At 42.1% G+C, this 22097-nt stretch overlaps 1 protein-coding gene across 1 annotated transcript; it reads left to right on the plus strand.

The window, feature by feature from the left end:
* The first annotated feature begins 862 nt into the window (after window positions 1-862).
* SRSF12 (serine and arginine rich splicing factor 12) lies at window positions 863-16932 on the plus strand. The gene is made up of 5 exons (XM_075268227.1): window positions 863-1132; window positions 6619-6740; window positions 10689-10796; window positions 12228-12351; window positions 15955-16932. Exons 1-5 carry the CDS (start codon window positions 1068-1070, stop codon window positions 16292-16294), a joined length of 759 nt encoding a protein of 252 aa, XP_075124328.1. The 5' UTR covers window positions 863-1067; the 3' UTR covers window positions 16295-16932.
* The last annotated feature ends 5165 nt before the right edge of the window (window positions 16933-22097 follow it).

Consider the following 22097-nt stretch of genomic DNA (forward strand, 5'->3'; position numbering starts at 1 on the left):
TAGAAGACCTATGTCCAAAAGAAAAAAAAAAAGTCACCCTGTTTTTTTACTTTTACACAACTCTGCATTTTTGTTTCACTTTTTTTCCCCCTCACAATGGCTGATATTTTGTGGTGAAAAACAGGACCCACACCTTTAGAACATTTATGGCATACTGTATCTTATGGATATGTAATTCTTGTTCTGCATGGGAATACCCCTTTAGGCCAGGGCCCCACGGGCCGGAAGCGACGCAATTTGTCCGCGGCGGATACGCCGCAGGAAAAATTGCTGCATTGTATAGTACTTGCAAAGTGGATGGGATTCATGTGAACGATTCAGCTGACATGTTGCGATTTCCCAAACCGTTGCGGTTTTGAAAATTGCCGCATGTCAATTATATCTACGGAAACGCCAGCACCTTTCCCATAGATATAACTGTAACAGAAAGTCCACGGGGGAAAACTCTGAACTTTCTGTTCAAAGCGCAGCGGGAAGAACCGCAATGCGTTTACACCGCGGTTGTTCCGTGGGGTCTTAGCCTTAAACACTTGAGGTGGTAAAATATAAAGCTTCTCTAGGAGATTTATAAAAAAAGAAATGGCAGAAAAATATGCACAAAAAGCACAAGTGTGTTTTTCATAGGCCACCATGCACGTCCATCTTTTTTTTCCTCACACAGGCTGATATATTGTGTCTGAGTAATCTCTAATGGTAAGGGTCTATACTGCAGTGTCTGGAATACATAATAGCAGACCGCCTTTATAACTGTTCTGTCTTCACAGGAGCGCCCCCAATGGCCAGCGGGTAGTATTTATTGAAGTGAAAAAACTGCGAGTAGAAAGGTATCGCTTCCCTGTTTAAAGATGGCCGCCTAGCCGTTTCCGGGTCCGCCCTCAGGGAACACTTTCCCACCACACCTCACAGGAGACCTAAAGCGTTCCGCCATCCTGGACGGTTACGTTAGTGAGAGCCGTGTACGTGCTTGCGTACAACGTTCTGCGTGTCAAGTCTTCGTTACTGGGTTCCGCTGTTTGTGAAGCCGAGTGGACGGTGCCGAGGTCTGGAGGCAGTGCAGCAGTCTCAGCATGTCCCGCTACACCAGGCCGCCCAACACCTCCCTCTTCGTAAGGAATGTAGCCGATGCTACCAGGTATGTAGCTCTTGTGTCTCCCGCCATTCATCTGGGCTGGTATGGTACGGCTAGCTATGTGAGGGAGGATACGGTATATTGCTCTTTGTTCGTGCGGCCTGAGCTATCCAGTGGCATTGTCATGCGTTATCGCAGGTCCTTACGGCAGTATCTGCGCCAGGGCTATAGTGCTGTCCATTCTCTCAGGTTGCTACGGTGATAACATGTTGTGTTTCCTTTTGTTGATTTACAAGCTTCCGCTAATCTGTATCTAATTCTAAAGAGTCTGTATTTCTGTCATGTATAAGGCAGTTCTAGGAACAAAAACAGCAGGGTAGCAAGCTCAGTACAGACTTTTTTTATTTATTTTTTTTTACATTTTTTTTCTTCTGCTATAAGGATCATGTTCATCCGTTTACGTAGACCGCAATATTAAAAAAAAAAAAAAAAAAAAAAAAAAAGTCCTTTAAAAAAAATATATATGATACGATAAATTTGTAAATGTAGTATACCGTACTATTGTGTCCATACAGAAACTGATCTGAGTTTTCTTAACTTTGATGTTTATGTGAACAGATGACCACCGTGTTGAATCCTTTTGCATCTTTTAAACGGATGTAAAAGGAAAAAAAAACCTGATCTTAATAGAGTCTTAAGCCGGGTTCACATGGGTTTTTTGGAGCGGAGTTTGACGCACAAAATCCGCTGCAATAAATCTCCCCTGTGGCTAGTCGCGACTGGATGCCAATTCAGCGCACACGGTGTTTACTGGCATCCAGTTGTGGAACACTGCTTCGGATTAGGCCCAAATGACTGGGCCTAGTCCGGAGGGAGTCTCGCGCTGCGGCTGAATTGGCTGCGGAATCTGCATGAAGAAAGGGCATGTCGCTTCTTTTTCCCGCGAGTGGAAAAAAACACTCGTGGAAAAAGGAACCCATTGAAGTCCATGGGAGGTGGTATTTTGACGCAGCTTCCACATCAAAATCCGGACCAAAGAACCTGTGTGAACCTGGCTTTGGTATGATAAGCTGTAAACCTATTTATACTTGATGGACAGGTGTGTATGAGCCAGGCAAGAAGGCAGAGCCCCAATGACTTCCCATTACTGGCACATTTTCAAAGATGGATTATAGCCCAGATGCCAGGCTCCCTTTGATACTGTTCACATCACGTTTTTTTGCTTACAATTGACGTGTTAGACTTCCATTCACATTATTCTGTTGGCTTCCATCTGGCCTGTGTACTTCACAAACAAAGTAATGGAATAGCGCATTACTATTTCATGCCACAGTATACAGTAAAAGCACATTATCCGATGGATGCTAATGTAGGGTGTCTGTCACAAGCTTCCTGTAATTCAATATATCGCTGGGGAACCTCATCTAATCTAACTGTCTATATATGGATAGTTGGGCTTTGTGTGCTGCACATTCTCTCCCTGCTCCTTTTACTACTGAATACTGACTAGATGGAGTAAGCCGCTACAGGGATCCAACAAACGTATGGCAGGGCCAACTCTGGACTGGCTACTGTGGCAGGGTATATTTGGCTTTCGTCCCATCAACAATAATGTTCTGCACAAAGTTAGTCATGAAATTGGACCCCAGCTATTCTAAGATACTTTACTATCTTCCCCCGGTAGCTACAGTGGTATAACTAACCATATATGAACAGTTACTATTCAGAGCCAGTTCACACCTCACATGCATCGGCATCCCTTGTACTCTTGAGAACCATTCACCTGCCAGAGACTGCAATCTAAAGGATTCCTCCAGCATAGGAGCTCAGGGATCCCCTGAGGGGTGGTGGGTTTCAGGATAGTCGCAGTGCTCCTTTGGAGATATACGTCATAAATCTTCTTGATATATGCAAGACCCCCAAACAGCTTCAGCAGGACAGCGCTGTAGTATGTCTAGAAATTGTATGGTGAGTGAGCAGCGGGGCTCCCTGTATGTGAAGATTACAGAGAGATGTCCACAAACAACTGATCTTTGGAGGGGGGCCAGGCTCAGCCAATGCAGAGACCCATTTGTAGACAGAAATGTCTTAGGGATTCTTGCGCCTTATCAGTATAGGGTAGGGTAACAGGATGAAATGTCATAGGTGCCATTAACACAACAGTACTTTGGTCATTGCTTCATTCGCTTCTATTTTTGATTTTGGCTGCTCTGACATAAAGGGGAATTTCCATCTCCAGTATTAGCTTGTAGCTCAAGCTAAGTGAAGTGCTTTACCCGATACACTGCTGTAACTATTATCACTAACCTCGTTTGTTACATACTGCTCATTTATGCTTCCTCAGTGTTACACCTGCTTGCCTAGGTCTTAGCAGGACTACCTTTCTGGTCAGGCTCATGACTTGGTCACCTATATTCTCTTTTCTTTCTCTCTGCAGATTGCTCTCAGGGCGGGTTCACATCTGCGCCCCGGCCTCTGTTAAACAGGTTTCCGTTTCCTGCCCGAAACTGGACAGGAGATGGAAACCTGCATTCATTTTTCAAACCCATTCAAATGAATGGGATTGGAAAGTGAGCGGCAGTGAGCGTTTTGTGCTCTCCACGGCAAAAGTTTTTTTTTTTTTTTTTTTTATATAAACCGAACACAGTCGGACATGCAGGACTTTGTGTCCGGTTTAAAAAAAAAAAAAAAACACCTCTCGCCGTGGAGAGCAGAAAACGCTCCCCGGCGTTCACGAACAGACAGAGATTGGACGCAGATGTGAACGAGCCCTAAGTTGGTAAACCCAAGTAGGGTTACAACAGTTTCTTGAGCCCTGCCTCTATTATCTCTGGATGTAAATCCAAAGATAACTGCAATTAAGGGTAGGTTCACACTACCAATGGATGTCCGTACTGATAGGTGTCCGGGTTTTTCTTATCATTTTTTTTTTTTTTTTAACAGACACGATCATAAAACACTAACTTATGTTAATGTGTCAGTCTCTTTAATGGATCAGTTTAAAAAAGAAAAAAAAAAAAAAAAGACACATTAGCATCAGTTAGTGTCCATTTCTATATGTACAACAAACCTTCCCTCCCCCCCCCCCCCAAAGTAAGATAAAAAAAAAAAGACAGTTACTGTTAAAAAATAAACATTAGTTCAAAAATCATGGACGTGTGATGTCCGTCATAAAACAGTTATTTTCCTGCTCCCCGGAACGGTCACAAACAGATGACAGGTAAAATCCTACTGTAATCAGTAGATTTTTAACGGATTTATGACAGTTCTGTTAGTGTCCGTTGTTAAAAATCTTGTAATGGACACTAATATTGGACATTACTGATGGTCACCAATGGTAGTGAACGCCCCCTTAGAAACATGCATGGGGTATATGTTGGCCTGAGGTAGGGCAGCTGTAACCCTGAGATGAGAAAAGCCCTTTAAGTTGCTCATATACTGAGCTATATATTGTATATGATGCTCACAATTGAAAATGAATAGTGTAAAGAAGAAAAACTGGGGGCGCTCACTCGGACATCTTTGTAATAAAATACAGATCTTTATTCCATGTTATGTAAAAACAATGAACAGGAGAGAGTGATGCACAAGGATAGGCCAGGCAACAACCGTTTTGCGCTGTAATAATACTTTTTCAAGTCCCGTTTTTCTTCTTTACACTATTCGTTTTCTATGTGTTTTATGGGATAGCAGAGCACTACCATATGGATTTCCTTTCCCCACTCCATGTGTCACGAAATATTTTTTTGTTTATTTTATAATGTTATGATAATAGGTTTTCAGTAGTGTCACCTTTTTTCATCTTTGACTTCAAAACATTTTCAAATGTGATATAGTAAGTCTCCAAATGTATGTGTGTAGTGTCATACAACACTAGGCACATGCTGTCCATATAGTCTGCCAGTATGAACAAAAGCATTTGTATTCATCTTCTCCAAACGACTTTGATTTACGAGTAACATAATGTATGTTGGGCTCGTGCTCTGTTACATGAGCCTAGTTATATATATAGAACTCATTCTAAGCTGGCAACACAACACTTGATAGATCTTGCAAGTGTTCCTGAGAACTAGTCAACAGAACCCGAGTACACTTTAGCCCCTTTCATACAGATGTTTTGGACTGAGGAACTTGTGTTGTAATATTAGAGGGAAGGGATCCAACGTGGGGGAGCTGAAATGTAGGCAAGGTCTTGACTAAACAAGCTCAGATTGTAAATTAAATTGCCAGTGGTATCTTCTAAAGGTTTTGCAGGAGTTATATATTGATTGCTGGGAGCAGACACCTGGAACCTCCAGAGATCACTTCTTGCATTGATACTCCTTCAAGTGGCCAGTGACCTCAAATGTATTTGTCACATGGTCTGTTTGCAGCTCATTCCCATTCAGTATCTAGCATACCCCCTATGCATTGTATGGTGATATGCTTGGAATTCAGTGAAGAGGCCTCATCGCTCACCCAAATACTATGGTCTCTTGAAGCAGATGTAGGACCCCCAATAATCAGAAATTGATCACTTACCATAAGAACAGGTAATCCATGCTCAACTCACTGAAAACCCATTAAGGATTTTCAGTTGTATATAGATTGACTTTCTATTGGAAAATTGTAGATTGGCTAAAAGTGCCATACACTGGTATTTTTGGCCTATTTAGCATGGTTTATCTGTTTGTGACAGAGTAAAGTCTGCTTGTCAGTCAGCTCTTAAAGGGGTTGTCCCATCTCAAGGATCCTATCTATACTGGTAGCTTATGTAAATTGAAAACATTTCCTAAATATATTGCTTTAGAAATGCTGCTTTGTTTGCCTGCTATGTGAACTTATTCCTCCCATTGTTTACACAGCGTTGCTATGACCACGGACCTATAGGACAAGTGACGTCACTCAATGCTTTGCCGGTAGGACAATCAGTTCAGCTAATAGCAGTTTGATGATAAAGCCCTGTGTATAAACACACAGATAACACTGAGTCTGTTCTCTACAAGCATGTGCATATGATCTGATCTGCATAAGCCTTGTGATACCTCAGTGTCCCATTCAGCAAGAGGGGGTGGAGAGAAATACAGGAAGTGAGAAGAGACAATAGGTAAACTGCTGGAACAGTGAGATGGGAAAACCCCTTTAACAACAATGCATTGCATCTACATGTCGAATAAACGGTCATTTGTCAGTCTGATCGGCCATTTCAGTAGATGAAAATTTGAGTATGGACGGCTGTAGTTCACAACTATTAAGTTGTTATCCAGAAATGTGTTTGACTTGCAATATATTGCATTATAAAAATGATTTTTTAAGTAGCCGAGTGATAAGTCCTTGATGTCCATTGAGCTGCTGAGTGAGGCAACCAGTGTGGTGTGTCCCATGTCACCTACCAGAGATGGAAGATGAAGTGGCGGAACAATAAAGGTTGTCTACACTAGTACTACTCTCAGCAAAAAAAAAAAAAAAAATCCAGCGTCTCCAATGTGTAGATCACAAACAACGTAATTTTTGACATGTGAAAACATGAAATTACACTATGAACTTTTTCTTTGCCTTGCACACTTCAGGCCGGAGGATTTACGGCGTGAGTTTGGTCGCTACGGCCCCATAGTAGACGTTTACATTCCACTTGACTACTACAATCGTCGCCCCAGAGGATTTGCATATATTCAATATCCTTTATTTGCTTGTGTTGATGTCCTGGAGCATGGACGTGCCTGCTTCCTAACTGTATGTGTGTTTATTTCTCTGTCTCAGAAAATGTAAAGCAGTCCACAGTAGCTGGCAAGCACCCCAAGGTTTGAATGAGCCTGGTTAGATAGGACCAAGCGTAAAGCCCACAGTCATCTTTGAAGTTGCAGCTTCAAGGAATAAAGAGGGAGGGTGGAAACAGATAAGAAAGCTGGAAGAGGGAAAGTTCTTGCCACCCACTAAAGACACAGCCTGCACCAAGCTGAGGGCTCAAATTACCCACCTTTAAATCCAAAGCCAAGTTCGATTTGGTTGACCCTTGTCCAAGTTCACCTTGCAAGCCCAAAAGAGTAAAGGTCAAGGTTCAAGATCAAGTCAAACGAGGTAATTGCAAAAGTTTCCTTTTGTATCCTACTTCTCAAAAATGTCTGATCGGTAAAGGATGTTTTACATTGTAACATAATAGTTTTGGAAGTTGTGGCAATGGCAACTATCATGTTAAGGCTCCTGGGTTGGCTTTGCAGACCTACTTTAATCTTTGGCAGGGTTACACCTTCTCGGGTTTACATACTAGTACAGATAGCAATCTGATTCAGTTCTGTTTGAGTAAAGTGTTTTGTTTTTTCCTACTCGTTACATTGTTTTATTATGGTGTTTCTGCAACAGTAGGTTGAAATGGAGAAGGAAGCAAGACAGCGTTCTCGGGTGATTATTTAACAAGTCCTATATGAAATTCTACCTGAACCTAAAGATGACAAAAATATGTGGATGTCCACACTTGCCAACAAAGGCTGGGTTCCTTGTTAGAATTAAAGAGGTTAAGCCATGGGGGACTTGGCAACCTTTCATATACAGTGTCTACCGTGCAGAATGGTTTATTGCAAGGAGAAAACAAAGAATTCCCATACGGTCTGCCCCCAGGTAAGTTATTGACATGCAAGGAAGGCAAGTACAAATGCCTGAAAAGGATTTTGATGCACATGAACAGTTTTAGCAGCAATAATTGTATGGAGATTCAAGCCGCAAAATATTTCTTGTCCCTGTGAAATGCACATTTGCCAGGTCAGGTTCTGGGACTATTTTGATGCCAGAGTCATCCTTAGGATAGGACAGAAATATCCATAAATGAACCGTTTGAAGAGGCTGTGGCGTTTGGATGAGCTCTATGGCCTCTTTTTAGTGTATAGAGACTGTTGTTGTTGAATGCTCAATTCATTTGAGTGGGACTGAGTTGTAGGTTGTCCTTGTGACCAATGAATGTGATGTCACTGGCCTGAGAAAAGGAAGCGGAGATTGCCTGAGTGCCACAGCTTCTTCAAACGGCTCAAGCGGAGTGCTGGGTGTCAGACTTGCACCAATTTAATATTAATGATTTATCCTAATGATTGACCATCAATAATATAATCTGGAAAAAACTCCTTTCGGGAATGATCACAAGGTGGAATTTGTCTCCAGATTTGATGCTTATCCCCCCCCCTCAAACCAGACTCAAAATTCTGTCTGAAACTAGCCCCCATGGTTCTCAGTGCTAGTCATCTATCGTAAAATTGGCCATCATGCTCCATTTTCAGACGGATTCTGTCTGATAAATTCCATTGAAGTGAATGGGAGGTAGAAAAATTCTGCTTGATTGGCAGATTCCATGGTGGAATTTGGTCAAATAAAAAAAAATAAATTAAAAAAATCTAACTTCAAATTCCAGAACAGATCAAACCAACCCAGCAAACCGGCGAGTTAGGGTCAACTAAATCAGGCTGGTGTTGTTGTGTCTGGGTTTTTTTTTTTTTTTTTGGCCATCTTCCCCCTTTATGAATTGCTGCCTCCCTAGCTGAGATATACAGTTTTGAGAATATGCAAATGAGCTCTTTGGAGCTAAGAGAGTGTTGCAATTGCTGCAAACAGTTAAGCGCCAACATCCTCGGGACTCCAAAGAGCTCTATTGCATATTATAACCTACTCAGAAGTGAAAAACTGTTTGATTCAGATGACCCTAACTTTTCTTGGGGCAAATAATATAACAGGGAAAGGTAGCAAACGTGCACGAGCACACACACTCTTTGGCGAAAATAGAAACGTGAGACCCATTTGCAGCATTTAGCAAGTGATTTATCTCTCAAAAGAGCTGGACAGTAAGATCTTTTCTCTCTTATTTCATCGGGGGACACAGTACCATGGGTATAGACCTTGCCATTAGGAGGCTGACACTAGGAATAGCAAAAGAAGTTGGCTCCACCACTGGGCTATACCCTTCTCAAAGGCACAGTGCTAGCCAGATTGGCCACCAGGAAGGAAACTGTCCAGGACAGAAAGCAAAGGGAAACTTTACCAAGGCTCAAAAGAGGAAATTATGTAGTCTTTTCATTTACATTAGTCAAGACATAAATTATTGACAATTAAAGTTCACACCTGACAATGTGCTGAATTCACGGGAGGCGTTCCTTACTGGCCAGCCATGACGCTGAGCAGTGAGGAATATCATGGCTGGGTGGTAAGGAACGCCCCCTCTGACAGTATAGCGCTACACACAGTACTGTCAGGAGGAGCGTTCCCATCTAGGCTGTCAGAAACACCTAACAGCACCAATAGCCCCCCCCCGTCCCAGAGCATATAACGGGAAAGCGGCATATAATACCGCATGTGCCCGAGGAAATGAAAGGTCCTCTTTAAAGGGAGTCTTTCACCAGCCACAGTACATTTTAGGGGAAGTTTTGCTGAGCACCATCATGTCATTAGTTAGGTCAGTAGATGCACTTCCTTGAACAAGCTGTTATTAGAAATATGCAAATAACACTCCTGTGCAGGCAGTGTTTCCAAAGTTCCATCTCCAGTCTGCTACTTATTGATTTCCAGCACATTTCTGGCATTCGTTTCCCAGTTAGAAGTCTCTGGCATACCTCATTTGCTTATTTTTGAAAATGGCTTTTTAAGGAACTGGTGCATCTATTCGACCACTTGATGGTATGATGGTGCTTGGCTTAATCCTGGTAGACCAGGATTCAAGATGCATAAGAGACCCAAAAGGAACTGGTCAGCTCTCCAAAAAATAGAAAAAATAAAGGCCTTGAAAGGGTTTTTTTTGGGGTTGTTTTTTTATTTTTATTTTTGGAGTTCTGATTTGTTGATTTTCTAACCAATCCCTACATGCCCTCACCATGCCCCCTGGTCTGCGGATCGGTGGTTGGGGATCCCTGGGGTAGAGTATTAATAGCTGATGGGGATATGACCACTGAGACCCACATTGATCCTGTGAATGAGAGGTGTTTTCAAGTTTGTAAGATTTACTAACTAAATTAACTTCTAATGATACAAGAATTTCCATAGCTATCTGTTACTGTCACAAGTGCCTTTTTTTTTTTCTCTCTATGTATAATATTTTGGACTTTTTAACCTCTTTTAACATTTAGGGGCTTATTACAGTGAAAGTAAGATTTATTTTCTTTTTTTATTTAAAGAGGACTCTTCATATCCTTATAGATTTGCGGAATGATATACTGCTAGAAAGCCGAAAGTGCTTTGGATTTAGCACACTTTCCCGGTATGTATCCTGGTGCTGAAGATATCAGTGTTGTTAATTTTGGCAACAATATCTCCCCACTGTCAGAAAGGGGAACCTTACAGTCTAATGTCTTGTAAGTGATGATACTATGCTGTAAGCCCATTCTTTTGATGGTGGAGTGATATTGGTGCCAGATATCTCCAGTATCAGGGCGCATACTGTTGGGAATGCCAACAGCGCACTAACTTCAGCGCATTGTCCACTTTGTAGCGGTATGTAATACTGCATGTCTATGAGAATGTCAAAGGTCCTTTTTAATCATTTAATTTGTGGTGGAATTTTTCCTCCAATGTTTTTAACTGGTATTTCATTGTTCTGCAAATGGGTTTCTCAAACATTATTTTATATGGTGCCATACACAGTGTACCTCAAAGTCTCCTTAACTGACAGCCAGGTTTGAAGATGTTCGTGATGCTGAAGACGCACTTTACAATCTGAACAGAAAATGGGTTTGTGGGCGTCAGATTGAAATACAGTTTGCTCAAGGTGACCGTAAAAGTAAGTAGAAACATAACACTAGTGAAATGAACACCTGAATTTCAAGCACTAGTAAGGAAAGGGAGGTGTCCCCCAAAACAAACAATTAAAATGTAACTTTTTTTGGAATCTTTAAAAAACTTGCGTCCCTCAAAAACATCAGCTGCACTGACAATACTATGTGACCCCTCCAGTAGATATGATCGGGGAAACAACAAATAAATATGAAGGAATCAATATCCTCATGCAGTGCGGTCCACCTATATCAACATCTAAATCTCAAAGGGTGTGGTGGAATTCACTCTGGTGTATGATTAAATCCCCCCATACGCTACATCACACCCAAAAGTGGGCCCACTGTTCAAACAATTCCACAGGTAAGTACTAGGGGTCAAGTAGCCGCTTTACAGGAGCTGAATCAACAATGCCTGACCTCCCTGTCCCATCAATAAGTCTGTCGACTGGACAATCATAATAAGTGATTATTATAATAAGTGAGGCCACTTATAAAATACACCTTTCCTAAGCGATTCTTACATTCCCTGTATTAAAGCCAATGGCCCTTAAAAAAATCCAAGGCCTAATAATGTTGCATTGGGTATTCGTGTTCTACCCGTTTCGCCTCCTAGCTTCTAGAGGCTCATAAGGAACAAAAATCTTCCCTATGTGGCTTAGATACGGTAAAAACCGCAGTTCCTAGAGGCCAGACGGTAGTCTCCAGTACTTCACTTCTCTTACTGAGAGCTACAAATATATGTTAATTTTAATTTTAGGCAGGAACAGCTATTCTAATGTGGATTTTCAAACAGAACACACATATCTATTAGAGATGAGCAAGTAGTATTCAGTCGAATACCTCCCCACCATAGGTATGCGTGTAAGTGGCCGAACAATAAGGGGTTAAGTGCATTGAATATTCGATGTGTTTAACCCTTTGGTGTTTGGACGCTTACACGCATACCTATGGCGGGGAGGTATTCGGTCAAATACTACTCGCTCATCTCTAATATCTATATAACACACATCAATTTAGAACATCTGTTTAACAATGTAAGGCTAAATTCACATCTGCATCGCAGCCCTTGCCTGAAATCTGTGGACAAACAGTTCTGCACTAGAGATGAACGAACACTGTTCGGATCAGCCGATCCGAACAGCACGCACCCATAGAAATAAATGGAAGCACCTGGCACGTACACTTTGCCAGCGGCCGGTCAGCCGATCCGAACAGTGTTCGCTCATCTCTATTCTGCACGATAAACTTTTTTTTTTTTTTTTTTTTGTCCACAGATCTTAGTTTAAATAAAGTATAAAGCACACCCAACATATCCCATTATAGAACTGACATCCCACCACAAATATAAACTTGGCCTAAGATGTCTGCAGTTTGAAATCTGGGGACTTATTCAATTTTAATATTATGTAACTATGCTTTAACTTCTAAATTCTTAGCTCCAGGACAAATGAAATCTAAAGAACGCCATGCCTGTTCCCCAGTTGATCGCAGAAGATCAAGAAGCCACAGCAGACGAAGAACACGTAGCCGAAGCGGTTCTTGGGACCGTGGCAGAAGGAGGTAAGGTATCTAGATTGGGATTTCCTTTTGGCAGTGATTCAGTTTTGCTTTCTAGAAGGCACATAAACTATTTTCAGTAATTTTAACAATAAAATCTGATTCTTGTCTATGCTGGAATGTTGCATGTGATAGCCTACGGTTCTATACAGAAGTATGTTAACACACAACTAATAACTTAGGCTTTACATTAGATTATGAATGGAGAAGAAACAGCAAATTTATCACGGCTAATACTTAACCTAGCGGAACACATTCAATATTTATCTTTGTTATTTAGGGATGTGTATATATTTGGGGCACACCCTATATTTATATTTGTCTCTCAGAATTTTATTAGTTTTTTTTTTTTTTAAACAGATTTATTAAAAAGGTTAACACTAGTTAGGATTTATATTCTTCAGGTCTACTTGGGGATTCGAAAAACTGAAACTAATTGCTTAAAAAGCTGTTACCGTCAGAATCCATAGACTATAATGGGGTCTGCCAGGTTTCTGCCTGAAACCAGCAGAGAGAAGTCCTGCATGCAAGACTTTTTTCCCCTTATTTTAACCCCTTCCCGACATGCGCCGTAATAGTACGGCGCGTGTCGGGTCTGTAACTATGGCGACCGTCATAGCCGCCAGGTGTCTACTGCTTTAAGCAGTAGACAACTGGCTCTAATGCCTCCGATCGGTCCCCAGACCGATCGGAGGCATTAACCCCTCCGGCGCTGCTGTCAAAGGCGCCATTTTCCCGGCGGCGCTTGGGCGCCGCCATTTTGGCAGGGATCGCCGGCTCCTGGAGCATGCTCCAGGGCCGACGTCATGTTGCCATGACAGCCGGGAGCCTTGTTAAAGGCTCCCAGCCGGTCTGCAAATTCTCTCTTTTGCAGGCTGGTGTATGCAGCCTGCAAAAGAGATGATGATTTTTTGCAATGCATTAGCATTGTAATGCATTGCATTAGTGATCAGACCCCCTGGGGTTCAACACCCCAAGGGGGTCTAATAAATGCAAAAAATAAAATAAAATAGAAAAATTAAAAAAAAATATAAAAAGTATTAAAAGTTCAAATCACCCCCCTTTCCCTAGAACAAATATAAAAGTAGTTAAAAACTGTGAAACATATACATGTTAGGTATCCCCGCGTCCGAAATCTCCCGCTCTACAAATCTATAAAAATATTTTTCCTGTTCGGTAAACGCCGTAGCAGGAAAAATAGTCAAAAGTGCCAAACCGCCGTTTTTTCACAGTTTTTTTATTCTGATAAAAATTTGAATAAAAAGTGATCAAAGCAATAACATTTCCCGAAAATGGTAGAACTAAAAAGTACACCAGGCCCCGCAAAAAAAGACGCCCTATGCATCCCCATACACCTATGTATAAAAAAGTTACGGCCGTCGGAATATGGCGACTTTTAGAAAAAAAAGTTTTAACACCGTTTTGGAATTTTTTTTAGGGGTCAAAATGTAAATAAAACCATATAAATTTGGTATCCCTGGAACCGTACCGAAACACAGAATATAGGGGACATGTCATTTTGGCTGCACAGTGAACGCCGTAAAACCAAAGCCCGTAAGAAAGTCGCAGAAATGCATTTTTTTCTTCAAATCCACCCCATTCTGAATTTTTTTCCTGCTTCCCAGTACATTATATAGAATAATTAATGGTGGCATCATGAAGAAAAATTTGTCCCGCAAAAATTAAGACCTCATATGGCTCTGGGAGCGGAGAAATAAAAAAGTTATGGGGTTTAGAAGGAGGGGAGTCAAAAACGAAAATCAAAAAATGCCATCGGCGGGAAGGGGTTAAACAGAATGGGGATTGGAATACCTGAACGCGAATGTGAACCTAGCGTTAGAATATCGCCAGTCCCATTAAGTGCCGGTGGGCGCTGTTTTCAGATCTCTAAGGCACCATTTAAATACATAGCATCTATTAAAGTGTGATAAACCTGTGAAAAAGTTTGAGCATCAATTCAGAATATCTAGGGGATCCATATATATAGTACTGCCCTGTGTCAAATCAGGATGGAATCCTTGCTAGTTTGGACTATTCTCAATGCATTTCTTCCCAATATATCACCTGGGATTCCTCAGACAATAAGTATAAGGCAAGAGGTGGCAGCATTCAATGACATAAATTTGTAGTAATAACTGCATTTCCCAGAGCCCTGATAGTGGACTTTGTGTCTTTGATTGATGCATATAGGCTAGGTGGAGTCTGGCTGGGGTGACGACACTTGTACCCAGTACCCACAGAGAGGGCTGTCAATGCCCCCTATGGTATGTGTGCAATAGGTTTGCCACCACGACCTCAATATAACATAATTAATGCTTAGTGCTATGACTGTACAGCGTTGTGATATAGCAGGCACAGTTGCTATGCCTGACACCATTCTACCAGGTGCCCGGTGTTTTGTACAGTAAGCACCAGACATCCATTGCTGGAGTCAGAGAGAGCTTAGATTCTGGTTGATTATTCCTTTTTAGATGCTGTGATCAATAGTGTTAAAGGGGCTCTGTCATTGGGAAAAGTCATTTTTAGCTAAGCACATACTTGCAAAGCCTTTAGAAAGTCTATTCCACACATACCTTTTGTATGCTAATCGACTCAGTAGTTTTTGAATGAGCCTGTTTTTATTCATATGCTAATTAACTTCCACTGTGCACCCCAGAAGTCTCCTTGTGCAGCCCCTGCTATTCTCTCCTATGTATGTGTACAGCACAGGCTGCTGATGACTCATCTCGATTTACATACAAAAGGTACATGTGGAATAGCCTTTCTAGAGGCTATGCAAGTATGTGCTGTTTAAAAATGACTTTTCCCAATGATAGAGCCCCTTTAATGCCATCTAAGTGGTTAGAGAGGGAGGCCTCCTTTCCTCACTTCCTTGTGGCTCCGTCCCCAAGCCACAATAGGTTGTCATAGCAGCCTGGAGCCCTGACAATAGCCTTCAGACTGCTATGCACAGATGTATAATAGGTCAAATCATAGACAAGACCTAATAGGCATCTTGTATAGGCAATCATGTGATTACTCAGATTCCTTTCTTTTCTTTTCAAAAACATGGTCCGCACATCCTAACCTTATACATTGATCTAGTGCTTCTCAGCAAATTTTACAATACCGAACATGAGTTTCTTAGTATACATATTGATCAAGGTGTATAAGCCCACCAGCCACTTCATGGCGACCTCTTTATAGAGGGTCCCTACTCTACTGGGTGCAGCGCTGCACAGCGACCGCAACACAGCACCCACAGGGAGAGCACCCCTGCCTCCAGACCAAGCCCCCAAGCTATATAATCTCACACACACCTATATATACGTAAAGATATTAAAATAAAATGCAGGTCCATCAAACAAAAAATAAAGTTATGGGCTTTAGTAAAAGTAGCAAACTTCCAAGCTATACATTTGGCATCACTGTATTTGTAACGAATTACAGGGTAATTTTTAATACTGAGTGAACATCATACAAAGGAAATGTAAAACAAAAATGGCGAGGATCAACTTTCACAGGCATAGTGTGGGACAGGATGGAGATGATAGGGGTCTAAGCTGATGACCTACCCCCAATGCACCAACTGCCTCATTTGCATGAGATATATTTTCTATTTCTCAGGTCCAGACATAGAAGACATTCATATAGTCATTCAAAATCTCGTTCAAAAACTCCGCAAAGACATTCACGATCACCTCAGAGACATTCTTTCTCAAGAGGACGAACTAGATCACTGGAAAAATCGCCATCTGGTTCACCACCAAAGCAGTCTGGATCAAAGTCTCAAGCTAGCCAGAGGCGTTCTGATTCTGCAAGATCACAATCAAAGTCTCCGCGTCACAGACACTCCAATTCTACTTCACAAAAAGAAATGGCTCGAAACTCTCACTCACGTTCAAGGTCTAGATCACGGGGCTATAGGGGTAAAAACAGTCGTCACTCTGGTTCTGATGAAGACTAAGGTCTAACATTTGTCAAAACAAAGGAACATGCAGATTGTTCAGTCAGAATGCTTTGTAAGTTCCTTGACTGTTTTGTGGCTTTTTTTTTCATATCACAAGTTTCCTCGGAAGAAAGTCTTCATGATGTATATACAAAACAAGTAAAATTAATTTAGCAAATGTGATTGGGGGCAATTCTGTTTTTCTTTTAACAAACATCAGTATTGTTAGCCTCCAAGTGTGTGTGTGTGTGTGTTTTTGTTTGTATTAGAAAACCTAATTTATATCTTCATGTATGAAGTGCTGCGTTTTTGGATCCCAATGGTGGAACAGTGTTTAACTGGGCATGTTGGCTTTGAGGTAAATGATCAATCTAATCTTGTTACCTTTCCATCATATTTTGTAATTGCTGTTTTTGATAAACTAAGTTATATTAAAGAAACACTTTAGTACTTTACATAACTTACATATTTTCAGACATCTGTAAAAACTGCATTTGTGCAGTATGCTTAAACTAAAAATGTTTTGTTTGCCTGGCACTTCAGACGCCAACTATCCTACCATCTGGTCTTTGGCACTTCTTTTGTCTGTGTATTTTTATTTTTTCATATTGTGGATTTTCCGTTGGTTGCTGGGAAATGTCTTTTGAAATGGTATTGTTGGATATAGTTACATATTTTTGTCTAATCTTTTTAATAAATAGAAAGTGTACAACTTTTTTTTCCCCCACTTTGAAAACTGACTTTTTTCCATTCAAAGCTCCTTTGCAAGTCTAGACATTAAAAAAACCTCACTACCCTCATATATTGTTGTGTGCTCTCTAGAGATGAGCGAACAGTGTTCTATCGAACACATGTTCGATCGGATATCAGGGTGTTCGCCATGATCGAATCGAACACCGCGTGGTAAAGTGCGCCAAAATTCGATTCCCCTCCCACCTTCCCTGGCGCCTTTTTTGCACCAATAACAGCGCAGGGGAGGTGGGACAGGAACTACGACACTGGGGGCATTGAAAAAAATTGGAAAAAGTCATTGGCTGCCGAAATCAGGTGACCTCCATTTTAGACGAATAGTGGATTTCAAATCCGGGTCATATGAGAATGTGAACTTTGTGACTATGAGACAGGGATAGCTGTACAGGCAGGGATAGCTAGGGATAACCTTTATTTAGGGGGGAATGTTATTAAAAATAACTTTTTGGGGCTCTATCGGGTGTGTAATTGTGATTTTTGTGAGATAAACTTTTTCCCATAGGGATGCATTGGCCAGCGCTGATTGGCCGAATTCCGTACTCTGGCCAATCAGTGCTGGCCAATGCATTCTATTAGCTTGATGAAGCAGAGTGTGCACAAGGGTTCAAGCGCACCCTCGGCTCTGATGTAGCAGAGCTGAGGCTGCACAAGGGTTCAAGCGCACCCTCGGCTCTGATGTAGTCACACACATTCAGCTCTACTTCATCGGGCTAATAGAATGCATTGGCCAGCGCTGATTGGCCAGTGTACGGAATTCGGCCAATCAGCGCTGGCTCTGCTGGAGGAGGCGGAGTCTAAGATCGCTCCACACCAGTCTCCATTCAGGTCCGACCTTAGACTCCGCCTCCTCCAGCAGAGCCAGCGCTGATTGGCCGAATTCCGTACTCTGGCCAATCAGCACTGGCTAATGCATTGTATTGGCGTGATGAAGCAGTGCTGAATGTGTGTGCTTAGCACACACATTCAGCTCTACTTCATCGGGCTAATAGAATGCATTGGCCAATCAGCGGTGGCCAATGCATTCTATTAGCGTGAACTGAGTTTGCACAGGGGTTCTAGTGCACCCTCGGCTCTGCTACATCAGATTGCTACATCTGATGTAGCAGTGCCGAGTGTGCATCAGATGTGTAGTTGAGCAAAACTGACTCAGCACTGCTAAGTCTCTGCATTCGCATAGGAATGCATTGGCCAGCCTTCGGCCAATCAGCGCTGGCTCTGCCGGAGGAGGCGGAGTCTAAGGTCGGACCTGAATGGAGACTGGTGTGGAGCGATCTTAGACTCCGCCTCCTCCAGCAGAGCCAGCGCTGATTGGTCGAGTTCCGTACTCTGGCCAATCAGCACTGGCCAATGCATTTCTATGGGGAAAAGTTAGCTTGCGAAAATCGCAAACTGACAGGGATTTCCATGAAATAAAGTGACTTTTATGCCCCCAGACATGCTTTCCCTGCTGTCCCAGTGTCATTCCAGGGTGTTGGTATCATTTCCTGGGGTGTCATAGTGGACTTGGTGACCCTCCAGACACGAATTTGGGTTTCCCCCTTAACGAGTTTATGTTCCCCATAGACTATAATGGGGTTCGAAACCCATTCGAACACTCGAACAGTGAGCGGCTGTTCGAATCGAATTTCAAACCTCGAACGTTTTAGTGTTCGCTCATCTCTAGTGCTCTCAATATACATAGCTTGGGACACAACACTTTTTTCTTATTCTAAGTTACAGTGTCACTGAGGCTACGATCACACTTGTGTTGTGGCTTCCATTCATAACTTATGGGGTCATTCTGAAAGGAAAATGCTGCATGGACTCTTATACAGATGTCAACAGGCTTACTATTTTCTCATTAAACAAAGTAGTCGCTTTCTCAAAGAGAAGGATTACAATGGAACTAAAGGTAGCTGACACCAAAACCAATGCTCTTTACACAAAGCATTCTCTCCCACTCCATGGTACTGTGCATCAGTAGTTTTCATGAATATCTGTTCCAGCCCCTAGCAGAGAATATACAGTCATGGCCAAAAGTTTTGAGAATGACACAAATATTATATTTTCACATGATCTGCTGCCCTCTGGTTTTTATGTGTGTTTGTCAGATGTTTTTAGCACATACAGAAATATAATTGCAATCATATTATGAGTAACCAAAGCTTATATTGAAAGAATGAGTTAATGCGGCAACTCAATATTTGCAGTGTTGACCCTTCTTCAGGACCTCTGCAATTCTCCCTGGCATGCTCTCAATCAACTTTTGGACCAAATCCTGACTGATAGCAGTCCATTCTTGCACAATCAATGCTTGCATTTTATCTTTATGATTGACCACAAGTTCTCAATGGGATTAAGATCTGGGGAGTTTCCAGGCCATGGACCCAAAATCTCTGTTTTGTTGCCTGAGCCATTTAGTTATCACCTTTGCTTTATGGCAAGGTGCTCCATCATGCTGGAAAAGGCATTGTTGATACCAAACTGCTCTTGGACGGTTGGGAGAAGTTGATCTAAGAGGACATTCTGGTACCATTCTTTATTCATGGCTGTGTTTTTAGCCAAGACTGTGAGAGAGCCGATTCCCTGGATGGAAGCTGTTTTCCAGATGTCCCAAACAATCGAAAAGGGGATTCATCAGAGAAAATGACTTTACCCCAGTCCTCAGCAGTCCACTCTCTGTACCTTTTGCAAAATATCAGTCTGTCCCTGATGTTTTTTCTGGAGAGAAGTGGCTTCTTCGCTGCCCTCCTTGAGACCAAGCCTTGCTCCAAGAGTCTCCGCCACACAGTGCGTGCAGATGCACTCACACCTGCCTGCTGCCATTCCTCAGCAAGCTCTGCACTGCTGGTAGCCCGATCCCGCAGCTGAAACACTTAAGAGACGGTCCTGGCGCTTGCTGGTCTTTCTTGGGCGCCCTGGAGCCTTTTTGCCAACAATGGAACCTCTCTTCTTGATGATGCGATAGATTGTTGAGTGAGGTGCAATCTTTCTAGCTGCAATACTCTTCCCTGTTAGGCCATTTTTGTGCAGTGCAATGATGACTGCACGTGTTTCTTTAGAGATAACCATGGTTAACAGAAGAGAAACAATGATGCCAAGCACCAGCCTCCTTTTAAAGTGTCCAGTGGTGTCATTCTTACTTAATCATGACAAATTGATCTCCAGCCCTGTCCTCATCAACACCCACACCTGTGTTAATGGAGCAATCACTGAAACGATGTTAGCTGGTCCTTTTAAGGCAGGGCTGCAATGATGCTGAAATGTGTTTTGGGGGATAAAGTTCATTTTCTAGGCAAATATTGACTTTGCAAGTAATTGCTGTTAAGCTGATCACTCTTTATAACATTCTGGAGTGTATGCAAATTGCCATTAGAACAACTGAAGCAGTAGACTTTGTAAAAATTAATATTTGTATCATTCTCAAAACTTTTGGCCATAACTGTAGATTGAGATTCCACGCACACATTCTAGGGCTTGGGCACAGTCATTTGATTTGAAGAAGGTGAAGGTAGGATTAGGAAAGACACCTTACGCTAGGTTCACACCTGCGTTCTACTTTCCGTTCTGTGTTTTCCGTCTTCTGCATGCCAGAAGACGCAAAGCACAGACCGGATCCGGCCGTGAGCGGAGGTGAGCGTTTTATGCTCTCCGCCGCGAAACCGGATTTTTTAATCCGGACACAGAGTACTGCATGTCCGACTCTGTGTCCGGATTATAAAACCCGGTTTCGCGGTGGAGAGCGCAAAACGCTTAACGCCGCTCACGGCCGGACATCTCTCTCACCCATTCAAATGAATGGGTGAGAGAGACTCCTGCAGGTTTCCGTCTCCTGCTCTGTTTTAGGCAGGAAACGGAAACCTGCATAACGGAGTTCACAACGCTCATGTGAACGAGCCCTTAGAATTACCACTGTGGTTTTAGTACCTCTAGCTCGGGCTAAAACTTTTTGACTTTCTAGATTTGTGGATCTTCTCAGAAAAATGACATGACTTAATTTTGCTATGATCCACCAAGATTGTATTGTAAAAATCTGGTTCAAGGTAAGCCAGCGACAGGATGGCATAGTTAAACTGGGCAGTCCAAAGATATGCCAGATTTATCATCCAGCATGATTTCACACATTTCAAGTTTTTATTTTGAACTATTAGTGTAAAATTGCAGTCACATTGTCACAGTACTTATGCACTGATTACATGCGTGTTGTGCCAGAGAATTATGTGTAAGACATCTGTCCAACAGGCTTATCTATAAGAAAATATAGCTTTAAAGGGATCCTATCATTAGAATCATTTTTTTTTTTTTTTTTTTTTCTCCTGCCTCTAACGAACACGTAGGAATAGCCTCCATCATCTTTCTCCTGAACCAGCCTCTACGTGTCGTCTTCCGGCCTTGCTTTCAATCTTCTACGCATGCGCAATCGGCTTTGCCAGAGGGCAGAGCTGACTGCACCTGTGCGTGGCCATTTTTTTCTTTTTTTTGTGGCCGCTTACGTGAGCTCTTGTAGTAAGCGGCTACAAAAAAATGGCCACATGCAGGTGTAGCGGGCAGAGCCGATTGCGCATGTGTAGAAGATTGAAAGCCAAGCTGGAAGACGATGCGTAGAGGCCGGTTCCTGATGATGGAGGCAGCGCTGGAGAGTTCTGCCGCAGCATTGTGGACGCCCCCAGTGCTGCGTGGACTCATTTGCATAAAGACAGAAAGCGGAATATCTACCGAATGGCGGCGTGGACAAAACATCTAAAGGTAGAAGAATAGCTTTTCTTGAGGCTATTCCTTTGTGTTAGCAAAAAAAAAAAAAGGATTCTAATGATAGGATCCCCTTAAGGTTGGCTATATTCCTGTAAATGGGGGGGAATTGCAATACCAGAGAGCATTGGACAACCCACGTAAAAGCCATGGATAGCTTTTTTTTTTTTTTTTTTTTTTTTTTTTTTTTAATGTATGTATAATTTGTATGTTTTGGGGCTAAAACTTTTTTCTATTATACAGGCTGTAGAATGCAGATTAGTTACTAATCTGTTTACAATACAACAGCTTATATTAGTACATGTATATGCAAGCTGTAGAAGCCCACAAAGCAACATTTTCA

This window comes from Leptodactylus fuscus, chromosome 3, assembly GCF_031893055.1.
Source record: "Leptodactylus fuscus isolate aLepFus1 chromosome 3, aLepFus1.hap2, whole genome shotgun sequence".
NCBI lineage: Eukaryota > Metazoa > Chordata > Amphibia > Anura > Leptodactylidae > Leptodactylus > Leptodactylus fuscus.

Coding starts and splice junctions, on each gene's coding strand:
- SRSF12 (XM_075268227.1), top strand. CDS start 1,068: ATGTCCCGCTACACCAGGCCGCCCAACACCTCCCTCTTCGTAAGGAAT. Junction 1,133..6,618: donor AATGTAGCCGATGCTACCAG/GTATGTAGCTCT, acceptor TGCACACTTCAG/GCCGGAGGATTTACGGCGTG. Junction 6,741..10,688: donor TCAATATCCTTTATTTGCTT/GTGTTGATGTCC, acceptor CTTAACTGACAG/CCAGGTTTGAAGATGTTCGT.